At 51.2% G+C, this 19,283-nt stretch overlaps 3 protein-coding genes across 4 annotated transcripts; all 3 read right to left on the minus strand.

Moving 5' to 3' along the window:
• Positions 1 to 48: 48 nt before the first annotated feature.
• tram2 (translocation associated membrane protein 2) lies at positions 49 to 4,729 on the minus strand. The gene is made up of 11 exons (XM_029140913.3): positions 4,520 to 4,729; positions 2,928 to 2,991; positions 2,679 to 2,788; positions 2,029 to 2,145; positions 1,875 to 1,933; positions 1,697 to 1,781; positions 1,446 to 1,516; positions 1,214 to 1,318; positions 981 to 1,124; positions 497 to 654; positions 49 to 310 (listed from the first exon to the last, which is right to left on the minus strand). The coding sequence occupies exons 1-11, from the start codon at positions 4,637 to 4,639 to the stop codon at positions 234 to 236; spliced, it is 1,110 nt and encodes a 369-aa protein (XP_028996746.1). The 5' UTR covers positions 4,640 to 4,729; the 3' UTR covers positions 49 to 233.
• Positions 4,730 to 4,897: 168 nt separating this feature from the next.
• xkr5a (XK related 5a) lies at positions 4,898 to 9,614 on the minus strand. 2 transcript variants are annotated; one of them, XM_029140908.3, is made up of 7 exons: positions 9,373 to 9,614; positions 8,437 to 8,620; positions 8,110 to 8,294; positions 7,822 to 8,034; positions 7,528 to 7,697; positions 7,333 to 7,444; positions 4,898 to 6,825 (listed from the first exon to the last, which is right to left on the minus strand). In XM_029140908.3, the coding sequence occupies exons 1-7, from the start codon at positions 9,500 to 9,502 to the stop codon at positions 5,882 to 5,884; spliced, it is 1,938 nt and encodes a 645-aa protein (XP_028996741.1). In that variant the 5' UTR covers positions 9,503 to 9,614; the 3' UTR covers positions 4,898 to 5,881. The 2 variants fall into 2 exon arrangements, with proteins under 2 accessions (XP_028996741.1, XP_028996742.1); XM_029140909.3 differs by having other exon boundaries at positions 8,110 to 8,340; positions 8,437 to 9,525.
• A 449-nt stretch (positions 9,615 to 10,063) lies between these two features.
• prdm1c (PR domain containing 1c, with ZNF domain) lies at positions 10,064 to 16,814 on the minus strand. The gene is made up of 7 exons (XM_029140907.3): positions 16,566 to 16,814; positions 15,371 to 15,628; positions 14,267 to 14,386; positions 13,240 to 13,477; positions 11,273 to 12,273; positions 11,066 to 11,194; positions 10,064 to 10,986 (listed from the first exon to the last, which is right to left on the minus strand). The coding sequence occupies exons 1-7, from the start codon at positions 16,590 to 16,592 to the stop codon at positions 10,441 to 10,443; spliced, it is 2,319 nt and encodes a 772-aa protein (XP_028996740.1). The 5' UTR covers positions 16,593 to 16,814; the 3' UTR covers positions 10,064 to 10,440.
• Positions 16,815 to 19,283: the final 2,469 nt, after the last annotated feature.

Raw genomic sequence — 19,283 nt, forward strand, 5'->3', positions numbered from 1 at the left:
GTGGATGTATAAAAAATACTGATATGAGAAGCGTAAATGTCTGTTGGGTTCGAGGGATTTCCTTGGGTTTCGTTTTCAGCATTCAAGCCTAAGTCTGTAGCAACTGAGTCCCTGCAACATATCAGGACATGCTCAACCAGAAGGCTGGTGGCCAGTGGCTGCCATCTTCCCTGTTGTGCTGATGAGAAACCTTAGTGTGGTCTAAGGCCATTGTTCAGGTCAGAGCACTACTTTTAGGGGGATTTGAGCTTTTTGATCCGAGGAGATGCTCCGTTCTCAGCTTTAAGAACTCCGTTTTCATGGTGACCAACTGGTGGGCAGAGAAAAGTAAAGTCAGAATGTGTGCTACTGCAGTACATACCAGAGAGAAACTAAGCAGGGACTGATGGGGCCTGTAATCATGACAAGTCACATTCCTGGAGCTTACAACCCTGTGTAACGTTGCTTTGCTTCGTTGGAAGCTTTTTGAAACATGCTCGGCTCTGTTTATACTCACATGAATCTCTCTTCAGAGGACGTAGGGGTTGTTTTGTGGAGGCCTTCTTGCGGACAGCCTGTTCATGCCTGAACTCTCTCCAGCGCCTCAGCTGGAAGCGGATAAACTTCCAGAGTAGCCAGGATTGGGTCAAACATACCAGCAGTAGAACAGTCATCCTGAAGTGGAGCAAGGCAGGATTAGGGTAAGTGGGCACTTACAAAATGAGGCTAATGTAATAAAGACAGGAGTGTACAAATAAAAACTAAGCTATACTTTAGAACACCCATCAATCCATTTGGAGACACATTTTCTATCAAGTCAGTATAAAAACATTGCACATAACACTTTCTTAATGGCTAGATGTGTCTCCGTTACTTCATTTAGCAGTAGTGACCGAAGCAGTAAAAGGTAAGAACAGTGCCACAAAGTGAATCACTATCAACAAAGGTGGGACATAGTTCATTTTTTCTCCTCTCTGCTTCCTGCTGACGTAAGGCATTACCTTATCAGCACCGTGTTGAAGTTGCCCATCTCCAAGTCCAGCACCTGGTTCTCGGCACGAGCTAAGCCAAAGCCAACAGCCAGGAACGTCAGGGTCAGAGTGGCCATGCGTGTAAACACAAAGCTGACGGCCCACAGGTCGAACCTGAGCACAGCACAGTCACGTTACCATGAGCTGGGAGATGAGTTCTCAATAGCCTGGAATAACCAATAACATGGCAAGGGGCTGCTTACATTTTCTGATGGTTTTCATCAGTAAAGTAGAAAAGTCTGGCGATGTGAAAGCCCAGCTCTGACACGTACTGAAGGAAGAGTAGCACCACACCCACACGACTCAAACTGGCAAAAATAGACACATTAGGTGAAGAAACGGTTCATTGCTAATCATCCACTTCAAGTTTAAAACAGCTAAAGGTGACTAATAACGAGGTCTCGTTATCTGTGCATATTTCTGCCAGTCACATACTTCAACATATAGGCTGCAGCGATGTGCAGTAGATACAGGCAGATGTACTGCAGCTGGCGAGAAATCTCCTCCTGCAAAACAAACAGCATTTATTTGCAAAGGTACCAATGTTTTTTACCTTTTGTTCTTCCCCAGTCTCTCTCCTCTCTCCAATGCACATGACCGTGCACGACCCGACACACACAGACACGCACACAGCTTATCTAGTCACACTCTTGAACGCCTCCAGTTCCCAGGGCCTCCGTACTGACCTTGCGTACTTTCTGGAAGTAGAGCTCTGGCACGGCGTGCAGCCAGTAGGCCAGCTGAGTGAGGTAGAAAAACTTCACCTGAAACCTTGATCAGAGAAGAGAGATGATTAAGATCGTGGCATTTAGAATGCACGTTAACACAGATGGTTATTGTGTTAGTTACGTGCATCAGTCCTACCTGAGGTGTACATGAGGATAGTTCTCCCAGAGGCTGCTGGGGTGCAGGATATATCCTTCCTGTGTGGGGAAAACATAAGAAAACGTTTCAAAATGCTTCACAAGTGTTTGTCATAGACATTGTAGTTGTTGTGAAATGGTGTGTTCTCACTTACTGTAATGAGGATGTAAAAACTCCACACGCTGGACACCAAGTGAAACACACACAGCTGGCCCGACTCGTTAAACTTTGTGTTCTTGCTCTTAGAGAGGTGGAGACGCCGGTTCACTTTCTGCAGTGTGACAGAACAACAGATCATGTGAACGCATATTCAGTCATAATGGGTGTCACCTGTCAGTGTCGTGCACAAGGAAGTGTCACCGCTGCTCACGTAACTAGGACAAGGAAAGACACCAGATACTATTTATGGCTGCAGCTTAAACCGTTCTCTGAGGAGGAATTCTTTCAAATCCTCTGGAAACTGGGCTGATGGAGCTAAAATAAAACCAGCCTTCTGCCATCAGCGTGTTGTTTCTTTCAGGTGGATCAAATACCTCTCCTTAGAATAGTAAAGCAATTCCAGCCAGCAAACTGCTAATGTCTGTTTTTTACGTGGTACGTTTGAACTAGTCAATTTTTTTCATCCTCTTAAGTTTCACATGTGCATCTGTGGGCAAACACCTTTAGGGGAAGCATCTCATGTCTTATTTTCACTCTACAGTATGTGTGAATGTACTGTAGTCATAATCAGCAGTTCGCGTTTATTTAACTATGCATTATTATTAATTAATTAATAATAATTTGTTATTCCCATAAGATACTCACATCAAGAAGATACTCCTGCACTACTGCATGCAGGATGATAGCGATGAAGAAATAAAAGAGGATGGTGGCGCAGTCTTTCCAGCCGTAATGGTAAAACGTCACCTCTCCCTCTAGGCACACATTGAAAGGTCACACACACACACACACACATTAGTGGTCACAGGTGTGTTAAACATCCTGGAGAAGCAGTTTTTGTATTCAGAGTATAATCACAGATGTGATACAGCAGCAGTCACCTGCACGGCGTACCTGCTGATAGTGTGGTGACATTGTACTGAGGCTGAATGAACAGTATGGCCGACTTGGCTGTTGCCTGCAATTAGAGGAGATGATTGTTAGTTGTAACGTATTCAGTAAATTTGCTAGTTACAAATACAAAAACACGTGGGGGTGTGCACTAAAGGTGTATTATATGTAATAAGCTCCTTGAGGTGAATTCCTGCAGCTACAGCTGAGCACAGTCTGCGCGGCGTGACGTGACTTGTATTGACCTGGGACTTGGAAACCTCCCAAAACTATTTCAGTCAAGCATCCTCACAAATGACGTGCAGCGTTTCCTGAAGCAAAGCCGTTAAAGTAAAGAGGCGTTTAGATTTCACAGATTAATTCTTTGTGTGACTGATAAACTGGTAACTGATAACTATCAGAAGTTCAAAAACTATTCTCAAAGAACAATGAGCTATTTTCTTTGCCTTTTTTCACCAATATTCAATTTACAACAACCCTACATGCAGCAAATTCTCATACTGAGGTAAGAGTAAGATAAATAATGATGGATGATGAGTAAAATTATAGTTTTAACATAACAATGATCACAAATAAACTTATTAACTACAGGTGGCCCGACCACAAATGTTAATCCATCCCACATAAGTATTAAAAGTCATCCCCCTCAAAGTGACTCAAAGCCTCAAAGTTAAAACCCAACGCTGCTCAGTTCTCTTTTTTCGGAACCGTCAAGCATGAAGAACATCTCCATCTTATTATAACTCGACCAGCTGTGCAATTACAACCAGGCTTCCGGACCGAAACCTTGCTAACGAAAGCATATATGCGCGGTAATTTGGACGTTAACTACCCGGACGCTTGCTTAAGTGAACCGCTGTGTGTCGGTGGTGAATTCCCTTCACATCAGGTACTTTTCGAGCCTCCGAGTCCACGGCGGCCAACAGCTGAAACTCCGAGATTGAGACGTGGCAGTTAACTGTTAGCATCGAGCTAGCGACAAACAGTCGCATCGCTTCCGTAACGCCCTTTCAAAATAATATATAAAAAGCGAAGAGTTGTTCTAGAATTAATGAAAACCAACTGTGCAGCTTTTATTTGTCAGCGTGAAACGTTTCCTATTTTAGTTTAGTTTTCGGTGGCGCTTGACCAAAAGTTGGACTGAAAATGTTGCGGCGGAGTGGTTTCGCTGGAAACTGGAAGGAGACGTGTCAAATTGGTAAAAACAGGTGATTTTTAGCAAATCTGTTATGATGTGCAGTCTATAACAACGTGTGTTAATACCAACAGACGGGTTCCAGCAGTACTCACATGCCTATACGTCTTTATATTAAAATATAGGAGAGCCTTTAACTAAACTAGCCGTGGACGTGTAAAGGGTGAGTTTTATGCCCCGCTGCGTGTTTCTAGCGCCGAGCGGAGAAACGCTCATTGTTCGCAGAACGCGTACAAACAGACGGCAAAGCGCCCGCGGATGCGACTGAGCCGCAGTCCGGCGAGCAAAAAGTTCACCCCAAAGCGACGGCTCTTCGTGGAACGCAACTTTAGCTCCGTGCAGGAGGCTTCCCATCTTAGAACAGCTGAGTGAGGCGAGGGAAGAAAAGGGCTCATCTCACCTCAAACATCAGTCCAATCAAAATGAAAATCACCAGGCTGAAGACGATGTCGGCGTGGTTTTGAATGAGGAACTCCTGGCTGAAGAAAGGGTAGCTCTTGTTCCTTCGGCGGAACGCCATGTTAGCCCGGTGCTGTTTATCCTGTTATTTTATAAATCTCAATTCTCCTGACTACGAAGTTCAGGAGTTAACTTTGTCGCCGGTGTGCGCATGCGCGTCGTCTTAAAGGGCGAGTGCCGCAAATACCTTCTTTGAGGCCATTTACACAATAAGTTGTGTTCGACGCGAGAGATCAGAGCAGGACACTGCGGGAAAGGTCAGCCTTGTTATGCAACTTACTTACAGTAAATATTAAATAATTTGTCAAAGTTGAAATGATTACAAACAGACACCCAAATGCCATTTATTGCTTAATTAAAGCCACCAGGGGCCTTCACAGTTCAAAGTGTCATAGAGGCAGTTTACCTCAGAAACCCAGCGTCATTTCACTGCTGTGTTTTGTGGAACAGTAATGCGCAAAAAATGCATTTGTCATCTACAAATTGCAATAAAGGACACAACAATTCACTACAAGTTGTTGCACAATAGATATTTGGAAGCTTTTTAAAATAAGTGCCTGAGACACAGTTTTGCCAGCTTGACAGAATTAGCCCTGCTCGAAGCATGGCTTAATGACGTCATACAAAAAGTACAGGGACTGGGAGTAGTTTAACAAAACATCACAGCAAGAATATACATGATACGTTAGATACTTGTGCTTTTAAGAAGCCGACAGATCCCTGGCTAGTGCTGTGACGTGAGGATAATGTGTTAAAGATTCAAACATAAGATGCATCTGCCCCGTCCTCATCTACAGTAGGAATCATTTCTCCATTCTCACAACAGCTGGCAGTTATTAGCGCTAATAACAGCAGTGTCAGGATGTAATGTAGGTAGTAGCAGCTGCCTGAGATCATAAAGCAGCTGTGTGGATCTAGTTATGATTACTGATATAAGTCATGGCTGCTTCCTTACTGTGTAATTACAATCTGTCAGAACTAGTGTTCGTTCTCGGTCACCTGGAAGCGTCTGAGCTCTACACCATCGTTGTGGCTAATTAGCTCTTTAAATACCTTTTTGAAGTGTGATGAAAACATAGCTAAAGGTTTCACCTCTCTGAGTTTTGAAGTGCATTGCTTTTAAAAAACGAGTCTAGCATTATCTCAGTATTGTTGCATATACTGTGCTCTGCCCCACAGTGTAGTACATTTGTAGTCATAAGAGGTGAAACCTTCAACCGGTCTTCTTGTCCTACAGCACTGAGGAGATGCCCCTTTAATGGTACGCGGCTGTTGCTCGTTCCCTGATTCTGTCACAGCAAAGCTAGAAGTTGTCCTTATCCCTGCGGGACATTATGAGCTGCCTCCTTGGACCTGTAAGGTGAGGAACACTGGAAGGGGAGTCCAACAGTCCAGAGTCCAACTTAGGTGTGGATGTGCAGCGTGGCCCGACCCGGCCCATGAGCCCACGGACATCTCTGTGAAGTGCAGGATCGCTGGGGATGGAGTTAAGACGCGCGCCCTGGTCCGGACCCCCAATGTCCCGGTCCAAACGGGGGTTACTGGCACTGCTGGGAGACTGAGGGTCAGCACTGAAGTACAGGGTTGAACTGGACTCCGTTGGGCAGAAGTACGGCTCTGGACTGTCTCCAAACACAGACTTGCCCTCTGGTGAGCTCCGTTTAAAGTCCGATACGGGCGACTCCAGTGGGCTCTCCATCTCCAGGCTGTCGTCCTCGTCCCCGGGCTGTTCGGTCGACGTGGGCTCACTCACGCTCTGGAACTCGTCTTTGCAGTCGGAGAGCGGCGCCAGGCCTTTCCCCTGGGACTCGGACGTGGAAACGCCCTCGCAGCTGCCTCCTCCTGTGATCGTGACGCCCTCGTTACTCTTGAAATCGTGGTTAAACTCGTCCACGTCCAGTATAGCTGCCGCCCCGCCGGCTCCGTAGGCTCTGTTGATCTTCCCCAGGTCTCCCGTTTTGAGGGCCAGTCGAATCAGCAGCCAGTGGTGATGGTAGCAGGGGCATGCGCTGTTGGGGTGGCCGCCGCAGACGCCTGGATGCTCCAGCAGAGAGCCGGCCACTCCCGAGAGGGAGAAGCTGCCGTGGTTTTGGATGGAGGTAACGGGCAGGCTTTTGTCCCCGAGAGAGAAGGAGGATTCCCCCTGTTCTATGCAAGTGCTGCCCATGTGGTTGTGGTTGGTACCCTGGGAGATCTCCGTGGATTTGGGATGGAGGAACCGGTAGTACAGCAGTAGAGAGGAGGCACCTGGGAAGCACAGGAAAAGTTGATGTCAGGACATGGGATATGTTACAGTGACACCTAGTGGCTAATAAGACATATAGCAGCACATAAGCCTCTTGTGCCAGTACTTGATTAGAAATCCTACATTAAATATACATACAAGCTTTGGAGAAACTAAAATGTATCAGCTAGTCATCATTTTACTGTTCTCATTAGTTGAATAATAATGAATTCAAAACCCATCCTATTTTTACCTGTTCTGTCACTGCTAATTGCTTATGCAGTTTTTTTATTAAATAAGGTTCAGCTACTTCAAGAGGAAACAACACTTACACATGTTTTTATGAAAACCAAATATTTTACATTAAATGACTTTTAACCCAGGTAAATCATCATTGCGGTTATATGACTCACACGCTACGTAAACAAGTCAGTTCTGTTAACATTTGTCTAATTATAAACATGGAACATATAAACATTGAAGGCAAATCATTTCCGAAACAAACAGTTTAAATACAGAGGGTGACTCACCGAGGAGAAAGCTACACAGCACAGTGATGGGAAGGGTCATGCTGTCCCATGATGCTTCACTAAGGAAGTCGGAGGCAGCCAACAGCAGGGTGGCATTCTCTATGAGCATGAACTGAGGGAGGAGAGCAGGTTGCAAGATCAGTCATCAAACAACAAAACCTAATAAGAGCCTTCACAGTAAAAGTCGGATCTTACCGTGTAAAAGCTGGCCATGCGGAAACGCGACGGGCCGTCTTTGACGTTTAGAAACAGGAAGACGTGGACGAAGCCCATGATGCCGTTGAATGCACGCCAGCACCAGGGGCCGGTACAGATGTCGGGTTGCTGTGATACCAGCCAGAAGGAGGCCGTGAGCCAGTGGAAACCTGGAGGTCGACATAAAAGTAAAAAAAAAAGATGGGGACGACCAAGCGCAGCAGAGGATCCGTACAGTGCGATGCAGAGGAGGAGGTGCAGTTAAATGGGCCGATCACTCCTAGGTCATCTCACCTGCTACTCCACAGACCCACCAGTTAAAGACCCTGGCGAAAAACATGAGGCAGGTCACTCTGGCGCCCAGCATGCCCGCCCTCCACACCAGCTGGCACAGCAGCGCGGCCGGCGGCATGGCCAGGTGGCCGGGTCGAATCAGGCAGCACGCTCTGCCGTACAGAACCAGGGCCCAGGAGACGGAGAGCACGCACAGGCCGCAGCAATAGGCCACTGGCGGGACGGGGACAGGGATTAGGCTTCACGCGGCGGACGTGCGGCGGGCGCCCGGCGGCGAGGCTGCGTTACCTGGCGACGCCACGCCCACGTCGGTGGACACCACGACGTAGGCCTGCAGCAGGCTCTGAGGCAGCGTGAGGATGAGGGCCTCCAGCAGCCACAGCGCAGCGACGTCGGCCTGCTGCATGACGGCGGCGCCCAGCTCCGCCACGGAGCCCTGCATGCGCAGCACGGTCCTCATGCAGTCCCACAACCTGCCAGCAGAGGGAGGCAGAGCGTTGAGTAGCGACGGCCTCTAACCTGTTATGGGGGGGGGGGTCGGTCAAACCCCCTGTTTCTAGAGTGAAGGCACTTTATTAATACTGCTGGTCATGTCTGGAACAGGTGGGATCTCACCTTTTGAAGATGCCCAGGTGCAGAGTGTGTATGACCGTGAGGTAGCATCGCCGGTCGTCACCGTCGTCATAGTACCACTTCGCACTTATCAGCTGCACTGCCGTTCCCGGTAAAAAGAGGCCAAGCGTGAGGCCCGCCCACTGCGTCTCTTCATTCCAAAGGTAAAACCCTATACAGTAGATCACTTGACACAAACAAGAGATACAGGAGACACGCACAGGCAACAATGACTTTGTGTGAGAGGAGTCACATGATTGTCAGATAGCGACAGTTGCCCCGGAAACCCCGTCAGTGATAAACAGATCAGTGGATCCGATTTTAAAGAGGAGCTGGAGTCCTGCGAGCAGCAGGGGGTATTTATATCTGCCGGGACACTGTATCAGCTGAACACAAAGTCATAGTTTGAACACATCCAGTCACCTTGTGTGTGCTGACCTGCCCTTGCATCATTGATCTGCTTAGTCAGGAGATCATCATCCAGCGCTGCACAGTGTTACAACGTAGTAATAAAAGATCATCAGAATAACAATGTGTTGTTTGATGAGGTAAGTCTAGAAGCGGTGAACTGGCTTTGACTGGATGATGAGGTTTTCAGGTGTGGTTCTGCCGGGTGACCCCTGCGTGACCAGGGGCCCCGTTTGGCCCACGGAGCCGCATTAACAATGCGCTGCCTTTTCTGCTCAATGCAGCGTTGAAAGACGAGCAAATTCACTAACAGCCGCGCTTTAGCATCGCCGCACGCATCGTCTGTCCGACGCGAGCTACAGCTACAGCAGCGAAGCCTCGCCGCCGGGCAGCGCTTCCAATTCACCGCGGCCGGAAATGGCCCGACGCGGGCGCGTGCGTCCGGCAGCCCGACGGCGGCAGCGCGCGAGTCGCCGTCGCCCCGCGCGCCGGCCGCTCGCGCGAGCGCCGGGGGTCCCTCCACCCACTTACGAGCGCTCCGTTCGGCCGCGATCACCAGCGCCGACGCGCCGAGCAGAGCCGCCTGGCACCACGCGATCCAGCACCCGCTCCGGCGGGCCGCCGACGGGGTCCTGCGGGCGGCCGCCTCCGCCGCGTTCATCACGACGCGCACCGGCGGGGACGAGCACACCGCGGCGACATTATCCTGGGCATCCTACACCCTGAGTGCGTCCGCTGCCGTCCTCTCCCGCTGCTCTGCCCCCCGTCAAAAATAGATGACGTCACCGCGCGGGGTTTAAAGGGACCTGGGAATGGTACAGCTCGCGTCCTCACACCTAAGCCCGAGCACGAGCTTTAATCAGAATAATGAGTTAAAAACGAATAAATAACCTGCGTCACGCCTTTATTAAGCGGTTCCAGTATCCTGCTTGTTTAACAGTTAACTCAATAAAACGTCGAGTGACTGTAAAACTAAAGTGTGTTTAGAGTATAAAGACTCGTATTGATAGTAAAGATAATTTTGTCATGTGTGTTATGTTTACTGGATGAAGAGTTGACACCTATTGGTAATGAGTATTCCAAGAATCATAACAGGATGTTTGCATACGTCACATCTGTGCGATGCACAAAGCCAAGGACCTTTGTTCCAGAGAAACAGCCCATTTTTTATCTGTGTCATCGCCTCAACACTTCACTTAGTCACAACACGTAGCCGTGCATGTGTAACGTCATTTTCACTTTAATCGAGGAGCGTAAATACGCGCACAAACAGGAAGACAGCAAAATTAAACACAGTGGGTTTGTTTGCATAGTATTTGTTCCGTTCTAGATACAAAACAAAAGGCAGAAAATGTGTTTCATACATGTTATAATAATAATAATAATAATAATAATATACCAGAATAAATTAACAGAAATATATTGATTAGATCACTGGTCCCAGGCCTTGCTGGTATTTATATTATTCACATGCTACTCACTCTAGTCTCTGTAGAGTATGTGCGCTAGGCCGCCCGTGATCGACATAAGGCTTTATTTCCGACAGACAGCTGCTGAGTTGACCTGTAAGGATTATATGGCTGGATTAGTTAGGGTGTCTTAGGGCTGTGATATGCAGCCTGATTCCAGCTTGATGATGGCTGAATGCAGAGGTAGAGGGCTGTGCTGATGCAGTCGGACATCTGAGCGCCGCTTCGCCGATTTGTACACGCTGAGCTCGGCCTCCCTTCTGTCGCCGTCGCGCCGAGCCTCCATCTTGCGTATCAGATCGGACACTTTCATGTTGCCCATCTCGGCCTCGGCGGCCAACGTCTCGAAGTGCCCCGCGGCCTCGCTGGCGTCGAACCGCTGGATCTCGGCGTTGGCCCGCTGCAGCTCCTCGGCGGGGTGCGCGTGGGGGGCCGAGGGGGAGAGCGGGCAGAAGCCCTGGAGGTGCACCTGGAGGCTGCAGTAGTGCAGGTAGGCGCATGGGCAGTGGGGGCACTGGTGGGGTCGCTCCCCGGAGTGCAGGCGCTTGTGGAGCTTGAGGTGGACGAATTGGGTGAAGCGGGCCGGGCAGGTCTTGCATTGGTACGGCCTCTCGCCCGAGTGTAGCCGCTGGTGGGTCTTCAGGTTACTGGTGCTACTAAATCGCTTATGGCAAACCTGTGTCAACACAGAGACAGAGAGTTTGAACACGGACCACTTCCAGCAACAGAACTCTACCCGATGCCCTCATCCATACCTTGCATTCATGTGGCTTCTCCCCTGTGTGAACTAGGTAGTGTTTCTGCAGGTGGGCCAGCTGAGTGAAGTTCTTGTTGCAGGTTTGGCACCTGAATGGCCTCTCTCCACTGTGAACTCTCAGATGCACCTGAGACATGAAAACTGACATCATTCTCTGAAACTGGTGGCCGATTTATTCTGCTTGATTCAGTGAAATGAAACTAACCTTGAGGTTTGACAGTTGCCCAAAGACCTTCCCGCAGATGTTGCACTCATACCGAATTTTTCCATTCTGCCTGGTGAGAGGGTAAGACAGTGTCTTGTAGCCGGCCGTCTGCTCGCCTTGTTTGGGTCTCCTTAGGTCCACTGGGTTCAAGGTCTGGCTTTGGGTGGCTGGAGTGGGTTTGGAAGGGAGGCAGTCCGAGGAGGCAGCGGTGCCCACTGGTGGTGATCCAGCTCTGGGTGAGAGAGAGGGCAGCGATTCACGGTGTGAGGGGACCAGCGACGAAGCGCTGGCTGTGGCGGATGTGTTAAGGTCGGTGTGGATGTAACTTGATGGGGAGCGTTTGGAATCTCTGAGGTCGTCCGACAGTGTCCTGAGGTAGTCTGTCTTTCTCGATTTGAGGTCGTTGTTGTTATTGCGCTCGGAGGTTGGAGGAAAAACGAGGTCTGGTTTGGTGTCAGATAGTGCAAGTGTGAAGTCTTTGTGTTCACTGGGCAGAGGATGGAGGAGGCTAGGAAAGCCATCAAAAGGCAGCAAATGCGGCGAGAGCGTGAGGTGAGGTTTCAGCCGCTCCCCAATGAGCGGGTATGAGTGAGGTAGAACACTGTTAAAGCCCAGTGAGTAGAGAGGCAGATAGTAGGGAGCTTGCTTCAGAGCAGGATGGACCTGACTGGCTGCACACAGCTCCTGGTAGGACTTTGCTACAAGAGGCCCTTGACTGTGCTGGAAGCTGAAGGGCAAAGAGGGGACAGGGCTGCTCAGGTCCGGGTGCCTGGCAGCGGGGGGTCCACGGGACGGCAGGGGTGCAAAGCTGTGGTCTGAGGGAGGCTGGATTGGGTAGAGCAGGCGAGGACACGAGGGTAAAACCCCTGCGAGGCTGGTCTGAGGCGATGCATCGTCTCGATGCCTGGAGCAGATGGACGGAGACCTGGAAGGCTCAACTCGGAGGATTTCTGACACACTGTGACCTCGTTTACTTGTCTTCTTCTGAGCTTGACTCTGTTCTGTGGGACAAATAAATAACAAAGAATACATATATGAAGCAAAATCCTGTTATATTGGAATGTCATCATCATCATTTCAGTGGCATGAAATTGAAGTGTTCATGCATGACTCCCATGTGGGGTCGTTGCGTGTTTTAAGCAGCCGTGTGTGTTTGTTGAGACCAGAAGTGAAACAATAGGCGTCTGATCAGGACGCAGGAATGCAGTATGCTATTAGCAATAAAGGCCTGCTCAGCTGTGCAGGACAGGAAGCAGAGGGTGACTCTAATAATCCTAAAACACGCTTACTAATGTGGAAAACAGCACATGATGCAACTCATCATCTGAATTCAATCTGAGTCAACACAGCTAACATCAGGCCACGTAAATAAGAGCACCCCCCCCCCCCCATCCCTCTCAGCAAACAAACGCACGGCACTCAGTGAGATATCAATCTGTCAGCAAGTCACCTTGTCAGGAAGTTCAAGTAGTTTCTGAAGTGTTTCCTACCCCTCTTCCTCCTTAAACCAAATAAATAAAGGGAGTGGTGCCAGAATTCTGTCAGCGCCCCAGATAACGTGATAACGCAAGTGTAAAGTAGTGTTTTGGTTCATGTGTGTAGCCTCTGGTACAATGTGTGTGTGTGACTGAGCTGTCGCCTGTACTTTTTATGTGCTGCGGCTGAAAAAGGAAAACTGAGGCACATCCGCCTGCAGCCCTGGAATCGGTCTCATCTTACGCAGGTACCGAGGCTACACCTGGAGACAGGCCCTCTCGCCTTTCAGGGCCGCGCTCCTGCGCTTTGTGCGCCGCTGCAACAAAGCGGCCGAGGGTGTGACTCGGCGACTTCTTAAACCTCCGCACAAAGGGTGCGTGAGTCTGCCGGCGTTGCGATTGTGGCAGTACCCACTGGGCCACGTTTCAAAGCGCCGCCGCCAGGCCTGGCGCCTGTTAGCGGCTAGCGTTTTGCTAGGATACTGCACTCACCCAGCTGGCCTAGCGGGGGGTAGCCGCAGCGCCTCGCGAACTCGGAGCAGTACCACACCAGGAGCTCCTGGCCCGGCTGGAGCGGCTGGATGGTGTAGAAGTAGACGTCCAGGCCGCTCTGGCACGCCACCAGGTTCTGCTTCTCCACGGCGAGGGCCGGGTTGACGTAGCGCATCCAGTTGCTCCGGTCCTCGTTGAGGCCGTCCAGGATGTGGTGCAGGCGTCCCTCCGAGAAGACCTGCCGGCACGTGAGACACAGACGAGGTCATTCTCTGATTGGGAAGCCCGAGGCGTGCAGGTTTCCCGATGCCCTTATGGTAAATATGGGCTGCTGTTTCAGCTGAGTTGCACAAAAGTCATCCAGAGCTACGTAGGCAACGCTGAATCAGAATCAGAACCTGTATGACTGGGTTGTAATATTTGGTCTGCTACCTCCACTTCTTCTCTGTCTGTGGGCTGACCTTTTAAATGCCCTCCTACTGTTTTCTAAAGCTGCTCTTTGTGCCTGCTACATATTGAAACCGCCTTTGAGTCATTGTTATAATATTACACGCTTGTCTGTTATGGCTGTTTCCAGCTTTGCATCGGTTGCATGTTTGCTGCCGACTAGAGCGCATTGGGCGCTTGTGTGCAATGGAAGGTGTCCGCGCGCCGCTGGTTTGTGACACAGCGGGTTCTCAGGCCCAAAGCCACTTCCTCGCTGAGTCAGTGCGAGAGTCAGAGAGCCCGGCGCAGCGCGGACACGCGTATATGGCGCGTTTACCGGCAGCGCCGCCGCTGCCGAGAGGCGAAGCGCTGCGTCACAGAAACCAAACAGCTGTGCGTGTGCGCGGGCGTGCGCGCAGATCGGCGCGTCGTCCGCGTTTAAAAGCACTGGCTGGCAGACGGAGCCATGCTTTAAAATAACAAAAAAAAAAAGGATGTGCGATGCCGACCACAATTCGTGTCACAGCAGCGTCTCCAGATGGAGACACAGGATGTGAGGTGAGAATTTCACACGCAAGCACACAGATCCACGCTCGCTCACCCTCCAGAAGTACTTCCTGTTAGTGTCTTCGGGCAGCGCTTCGCTGGTGTAGCTTTCCCCCACGAAGGGGCCGAACCGCGTCCCCATGGGAATGAGCTCCCTGCTGGTGACGCCGCGCACCTGTGCAACGAGGAGGACATGACATCATCAAACAGAGTAGCTCACAAGCAGCCGGATGCACTTAAGTCAAAACATAATCAAAGGCATGAGATTCTTGGGAATGCAGTTGTTCTGCTGTGACCCCCCCGTCTAACAGGAAGTCGGCTTCTTCTTCTAACTGCCTCCAGTCAATGGACGAGAGCGGCCCAACCAGAAAACGAGAGTTGAGCGGCGCCGCGTGCTCCTGCCTTCCCATGCTGAATATTTCACAAGGCCAATCAGCGGCGTTCCCTTAAGTTTCTTCACCATGTTAAATGTTTCAGCACGACTCCTGTTCTGCTACCTGCGGGTGTGAAACTCACCCCACGCTCGCAAGCCTCCAGGGAGGGGGGGATAAGGTGTCAGGGACACACCTCAGCCGGGCGACGGCACCTCCAGCCCTGTGTCCAACAACCCCCCCGAAGCCGTGCTAATGTATTCTCTCTTTCATATCTGGGTCGACCACTACGTGTGTAGCCCCCTCCCCGTTTACCCAGCTGCCCCTGCTCTCATCGCCTTTGTCTTGCAGCTCTGGTGGAGCTTCCCTCGTGTCCCATGCTACCGTAATGCACCGCGTTCTTGGCTGTCAACCAGCCTCCAGACAGGCCTGATCGGAAGGCCGAAGCGGTTGAGCAGGTCTTTTACTGTAGACGCTCGGACTGCTTCCTCTGATCTCGCCTGAAAGATCTTTCCCTCAGTCCTCAAATTACCTGAGGCGCGTGAGGGAAACCCAGCTGCGCCAACGCTCTATCATCAGCGGTGCCACTGGACGACGTTTTAAAAAGCCCAGGTAGCTGCTAATCATAGAGATCTGTGGCTGAGTGCTGAGAGGCTTAGAGAGGAAAAGGCTGGAATTAGACAACAACATGTCAAGTACTTCCTGGATGGAAGGATGTTGGCGTCCAGGAATCCAGGAGTTACACAACATAAACACACTCGGCAGGGGGTGGCTGCTCTTCCACATACCTCCCCTGACTCGGGGCAGCGTTTCAGGGCCAGGTTTCTGGGCAGGGACCTCTCGGCTCTCGTCGTCCCCCGCTTCTTGTCCTCTTCTTCCAGAGGCTGGTCCTTCACTATGTACGTGCACCTCTCCTCAAAGTCGGCCTCGCTCCACGCCGACACTTCCGCCCCGTGGGCGTCCGGCGTCACCGCCGCGGCGGTGACCCCCACGCTCCGCGGTGACCTCTCTGAGGCTGGCATGGCCGTCGTGCACTGAGAGGAGGCCTGTGGAGGACGCAGGAACATTAGACAAGGAAGTACCCGAAAGCAAGTCCGTTAGAACCGGACAAACAAACTTCAAAGGGGGACCTTGGTGCCTTGTGCCCCGTCGCCCCCCCGCTGCCCCTCGCATCCTGCGGCGCTCCCACCCGTGGCCACAGACCGCTGACCGGGACCACTTTCACGAGGAAGCCGGCGCTCCCGGCGAATCGAGCAGATTTCCTCTGAACTGCCTCTGTTGTGGCGCCCGGCCAGCTGTCTTTCTCTTTCACTCTGTCCGACGCCGCGGCCGACGGCGTGAGGCGGCGCAGGAGTGCAAAGTGAAAGACAGACAGCAGCAGCGCAGACTGGTAATTAAGAGACAATGCACGGCCTTCAGATCCTCCTTTAGGGCTCATCAGTTAGAGATAGTGGTAGATAAGCTGCAGCTGGTCACACACTGGTTGGTTAGCTCGTAGCGCTGCTGTTTCCTTTTAAAGACAATCAAATCTAAACTTTAACGCATCTGATTAATTATACAATTACACATTATTACGCAGAGGAATCTAGGCTACGCACGTACGCCCGCTCCAATAACAACAGATGTGAAGGAGCAGATAAAAGTAAAGCGAGGTGAGATTTATGAACATTTCACTCTACTTTTCTCTGAAGTGTGTCACCGCAGCTGATTCGGAATGACTGTCTGACGGCTCATAGCGAAACCGCTGAACTTAGTGACAAAGCAGAAAGTATATTCTGAGAGCTGGAGACATGACTCAAAGGCACAGCTGTGTCTCGCAGGACACCGAGCGACCGGGGAGACTCTTGACGGCGCCCCCCCACCACCCACCCACCCACCCACACCACACGGACGACTGTGCACAAGTAGAGAATGAATAAAATCCAGATCGAGTCTGGAGCCAGCGGAGGTCGAGATCCATTCAGAAGGAGGTTGCACACTTACTGCGAAGCCGTGAGAGGAGCCACACATAAGGCAGGCTGTCCGTGACCTCCTCCTCCTCGAGCGCCTGCGTGCCTATGAGCAACCGGTGGCTGTTCTCAGTCGCGTCCTTTCTCTCTCAGTCACTCGCCCCGACCTCAGTATCCTGTGTACCTGCGTGTGACCGGCGGCTGCAACTGAACGCGGAGCGTGTGCGCGCGGCTTCTTCTCTCTCGCAGGAGTGTGTGTGTGTGCGCGCGCGTGTGTGTGTGAGACAGGCAGATACACTCCCTTTTCCTCTCGTGCTCCCTCCCACTGCTCCCCCCCGCCCCCGTGGCTCCTCCTTGGACAGTGTTTGTGTGTGCACCAGCCTCCGGCCCCGGGGCGGGGGCCTTTCTCCAGGGGCCGCGCTGCCTGTCACACAGCTATGTCCGGATCGGACGAATGCATCTTCATTCCCTGACAGTCCACTCCATCTTCAGGCCAGACTAACGTGCTCGGGAGGCAGTGACACGACGCAGGAGGAGATGATTTGGAAGCTAGTTTATGTCCAGTTACTCTGCAACAAAGAACAATGAAGCCACTAAAGCTCAGCCCTTTGTCCCTCTCTTGTTGTGGTGCTTCTGATGCAATCAATCCCTCCTTGTTGTGCGTCCATCGCATCCACACTGCCGAGCGGATCCTTGGCCCCCGGCCTCGGCGCTCCTCTCCCGCCACACCTGAGCGAGCTGCTAATTACAGCCGCCGGAACGAGCCACCGTGTAATTTCGAATGCCGTCTCTCTTTGCTCTCAGTCGTCTCATTCATCACCCTGTGTTCGGCGCTGCATCCGAGGCTTCTCCTCGCGCGGCGCATTACTCATAGGTGCCGCGTGAGTAATGCGCCTAATGACAGCATGGGCTTTTTAGTATGACTGCTTCGCAGGTCTGTGCGATCGTAGCCAGATTACTGTTTGTGTGCGGGTGGATGTTTGCGAGCGTGGGCACACGCACCTCTGCGGTTAGCTGGAAGTCGGCCACGAGTACCTGACATTCCTAGAATGACAGGATGATGAGTGGCGTTTAGCAACACGTGAGCTGGTGCCCAGAAAAGCCCGGGTTCTGGTGCGTCCACACGGTTTCTCTTTTAGCCGCTTCGGGTGCGATATGATGTACCGTCTAGCATGTTTACTTTTGAAGAACATGGGTCAAAGTAGTCGCAAGGAAATTACGGCATGGCTTTAGGTAGTGAAACGTTGCTTTGTGTTTGTTGAAATGACTGATGAGTGCTTTCGGGAGCTGTGAGGAGTGAGAGGCTGGAGATGGAGAGCTGCTCGGGGCTGGAAGCGCCTGGGGCTCCTCTCAATGGCGTGGACGGCTTCAGCCCTGTAATTTCCACGCTCGGGTCTGTAGCCGCCTCGGGTCCTTTCTTGCAGGCGACCACTCCTTCCCTGTCATCTCCCCTGTGGCTGAGGACAATGGGCCGCAGCCTGAGCCCCTTTTATAACCTCTTACGAATGTAATATTTGACGCGCCGTCTGCCTTCCTTCAGCTTTTATGGCCGACTCCAGGAGGAATATTTTGCATTCTGCTCCGGCCGTAACTCTCACCCGCGTCACCCTCACTTTCTCCCCCCCTGCTGGGCTGTTTCTCAGCCTCTCCGTCCATTTCGCGTCCCTTTAAGTGCATTGCCTTGTTCTCTGGTTGGTTTAAGGAGCCACTCGTTTCCTCCGGCCTTTGACAGGCTGATTAGGGATCAGATTTACTGACCTGGCAGAAGCGGTGGCATTCATCCGCTATTTGTGAATAAATGTCAGCACCGCACGGGCGGAGGATCTCCCGCCGACAGGCCGAGGGTTATTATCGCTGGAATGCCGCCGCACTTCACAACAGATGTCTCTTCAAAAACCCGACAAAACCACCCACGGAGACGAGGAGAAAACCGACGCTGGCGACGACGCCACGAAGCTCACGCCGACTCGCGCTAACACCAGGGCAGGCGTTCACCTGCACAGGTAGCGTGTCAGAGTGTGTTTGCAGGAGGAGATCTGCATCAGCATCACCCGTCTATAAGTCACACTCAGAATCAGGGCCCACTAAGCGAAACCACTGCAACCGAAACACTCACAGCTGCTCAGTTTGAATCGATTTTTTTTATTTTAGCCTTTGTTTTTGTTGGATCCACTTTAGTTGTGGCCATTTTATGCATTCTTTAATTTCTATGTCCTTCCTTGGTAATCGGCCTTGTGAAGTTTTTCCCTTTGCTCATTCTACCTTTTAGTTCCACCTGCTCTCAGCTATTTTGGTATATTAGCATATTAGTAGATTTTCCCAGTGACTGACTAAAGGTGCAGCAGAGGAAGTCCCAGACCCCCAGGAGCCACACCTGACTCTATTATACGGCTCCTCACAATGTTTTGTCTTCCTCTTGATTACTAAGGCAGACTGTTAATAATGACCAGTGGTGGGATGTGCCTCCTGGGAAGGACACACACACACACACACACACACACACACACACACACACACACACACACACACACACACACACACACACACACACACACACAGAACGGTGTATTTTAGGATGCCATCTACCAAATGGAGGGGAACCCGTGAAGGCCCACAGGCATGGTCTCTCTCTCTCTCTCTCTCTCTCTCTCTCTCTTTCTCTCTCTCTCTCGCTCTCTCTCTCTTTTCCACCCAGACAAAGCTTCCTTCCACAGCTTCCTTCCTGATACCCCAAATATACAGGAAGTCAAGT

Source organism: Betta splendens, chromosome 24, assembly GCF_900634795.4.
Source record: "Betta splendens chromosome 24, fBetSpl5.4, whole genome shotgun sequence".
In the NCBI taxonomy this organism is placed as follows: domain Eukaryota; kingdom Metazoa; phylum Chordata; class Actinopteri; order Anabantiformes; family Osphronemidae; genus Betta; species Betta splendens.